The 2729-nt window shown below is 50.7% G+C and overlaps 1 protein-coding gene across 3 annotated transcripts in view; it reads left to right on the top strand.

Moving 5' to 3' along the window:
* Positions 1–49: 49 nt before the first annotated feature.
* Positions 50–2729, top strand: part of PRCP (prolylcarboxypeptidase) — a 78648-nt gene continuing 75968 nt past the window's right edge. The window contains exons 1-2 of one of the 3 annotated variants that reach the window (XM_040489490.1): positions 50–92; positions 1140–1321. In XM_040489490.1, coding sequence (XP_040345424.1) covers positions 1154–1321 — 168 coding nt within the window. In that variant the 5' untranslated portion in view covers positions 50–92; positions 1140–1153. Of the gene's footprint in view, positions 93–119; positions 670–850; positions 870–1139; positions 1322–2729 lie in introns of those variants that run through there. The other 2 variants (XM_040489491.1, XM_040489489.1) reach the window with 2 other exon arrangements.

The raw sequence follows: 2729 nt of genomic DNA, 5'->3' as shown, positions 1-2729 counted from the left end.
GAAGTGACGCTTTGGCCTTGGTCCCTCAGAGCCAATCAGAAGAAGGCGCCGCAGAGGGTGGAGATTGAACACTGCGTTCTGTGAGCATTCGGGTACGACCATTTTCATCGAATTGCGGGTAGAGAGACAGGGTTTGGCGAATGTTCTTCCCTGACTGGTGGGGTAGGGGCACAGTCTATAAAGCTGGTTTGGGGGGTAGCATAGGAATCTCAGGAAAGGGTGGTAGCGCCTCTCCAATCGGGGTTCAGCAGGGTGACTGGAAGGAGGAGTGGTAGCTGGGCGAAAGGGGTTGGCGGCGCGGTGAAGACGGAAGGGAGGCTACCCGGAGCCGGGAGAAGAAAGGGGGGCGTATCCTGGGAGAAGGGCCCAGGACCAAGCGGGATTCGGGGGCTACCTGGGCGACTCCCGTTATGGGATGAGTTATTTGGGCAACATAGAAATTTGGGTGATTCATGAACAGAGAGTACCACAGGAGGTGGTTGGCTAACATACTGGAAGTGGGTGCAAGGAGCCAGACCGAGTGGTCTGCGAAGCTGTGCGCCATTGCCTCCTGAATCACCCAGTGCAAGTCCCCACACTTCTCGGAGTTTCAGTTTCTTCATCTGTAAATGGGAGTAGTAATCATACAGGACACACAAGATTGCTGCGCTGCTTGAGTTAAATGAGTTGGTATGTGTGCCATTATGCCTAGCGATAATAGTGACATGTAAAGAACGCTCAATAAATTGTCATGGTAGCTATTATTATTACCATTATATGGGGTTTGCTGAGGGTAAGGGGTGTGGCAGTGGAATTGAGGCAGACAGGGCATGGCAGGGAAAGGTGGGCTTGGGGAGCGCTCAAGGAAAGGATGGGATTCCGGCAGTCAGGTAGGAGGGGTCCTGAGATGGTAAGGGCAGACTTGGAGTGTGATCGCAATTAAGGTGGACTCTAAAGAGAGAGACTGCACGGGAGGAAAATAGAAAAGTTGCGGCACCTTCTGGGACGCGGGCGGTGTGGTTTAGGTTACCAGGTTTGGGCTGTGTTGCTGTGGGGCAGAGTGGCTTTGGGTTTCACGGGGGAGGAGCCCATCTGCGGTGGGTGGAGCTTAGGACTCTAGCTCCCTGCATTTGCTGGTCTCGCTCCCACTCACTCTGCAGCTGCCACCCTGGCCATGGGGCGCCACACTGTCCTGCTCCTGCTCCTGGCTTTCCTGACGCTTCGGGAGGTCATCCCCGTACCGCTGGCCCTGAGGGCCCTCAGCAATCTGCACAGGTCAGCCAGCTTCACATCCCGCCCCGCTGTACCCACGAAGTACACGGTTCACTACCTCCAACAGAAGGTAAGGCGAGGCGGGGCGGGCGTGGTAGAACACTGGGGCTTCCCAGTCCCCCTGGGGCTTCCCAGGTCACCGGGCCTAACCCACCCCAGCTGAGGCACCGGAGCCCACCCACAGTTTCAGACCCCTGGTGCCTAGGACTTGTCTAATCTTGGGCTCACAGTTTCCAGAGGGTGGCACCAAGCCCCAGTTCTGTTTAAAATCTCTTCTCCCATTACCAGTACTTTAATATCCGCTCTGGGTCCAACTCTCTTGCGTAATTTGACTTCCCATCAAATTAAAATTATTTAATGCCAACTCGGGCTCCTACTGGTAGTGACAACCATCCTTTGTCCCAAAGCCGCCGTTAAGTACACACTGCCAATATCTTATTAGATAATATTTAGTATTCAGCCTAAAACACCAGTCTGTCATCTCATGCTCAGCTCAAAGTTGATTTTGTAGCCCTTTGGTTGAGAGTTGTTAACCTTTCCTTGGTGGCACAGTCCTTTAAGTATCTGACTCTTGATTTCAGCTCAGGTCATGATCTCAGGTTTGAGATGGAGCCCCACATCGGGCACTGTGCTGACAGCGTGAGCCTGCTTGGGATTCTCTGTTTCATTCTTTCTCTTTCTGCTCCTCCCCCACTCTCAAAATAAATAAACTTTATAAAAAAAGGTTTTTAACTTTTCCTATTTTCCATAAGACTGAACATTTATGTAACCCATACTTGTAAAGGAGGTATGTCAGGATTTGACCGTCAGCATGGGGCTGGGGGTTAGCATTTATATGGTTCTGAAGATTGAGTTTAAAGTAGGCTTGATGCCTTTGTGTTGGCTGAAGCATGAGGCACTCTACAAGTCTGGATGGAAAAGTACATCCTGTGTGAAATGACAGGATCCCTTACAATTCTGTATTTCTGGGGGCCTGTGTAAAGGTAGGCAAAGATTTGGGAAAGTTTTAGATTAGGAAGAATGCAAGAGTCTGAGGTTTGGCTTTTGGAGTAGCATAGATCGGCATTCCACTCTGCTAGCTCCGTGACCTTGGGAAGGATACAGTACCTCTCTGAACCCAGTTTCTTGATCTGGGGCTTTGGTGATGGTTGAATGAAAACAGATAACATGTCCCTAGCAGAATATCTGACCATTAGTAGACACTTTTTAAAGTTCGGCTTATTGACCTGTGTGAATTTTATTTTATTTTATTTTTAAAAAAAAATTTTTTTTCAACGTTTATTTATTTTTGGGACAGAGAGAGAGACAGAGCATGAACGGGGGAGGGGCAGAGAGAGAGGGAGACACAGAATCGGAAACAGGCTCCAGGCTCTGAGCCATCAGCCCAGAGCCTGACGCGGGGCTCGAATTCACGGACCGCGAGATCGTGACCTGGCTGAAGTTGGACGCTTAACCGACTGCGCCACCCAGGCGCCCCT

This window comes from Herpailurus yagouaroundi, unplaced genomic scaffold (genome assembly GCF_014898765.1).
Source record: "Herpailurus yagouaroundi ecotype Mexico unplaced genomic scaffold, PumYag 180, whole genome shotgun sequence".
Classification (NCBI taxonomy): Eukaryota; Metazoa; Chordata; class Mammalia; order Carnivora; family Felidae; genus Herpailurus; species Herpailurus yagouaroundi.
The sequence above is the reverse complement of the archived record's forward strand: the minus strand, read 5'-3'. Positions and strand labels throughout refer to the sequence as shown.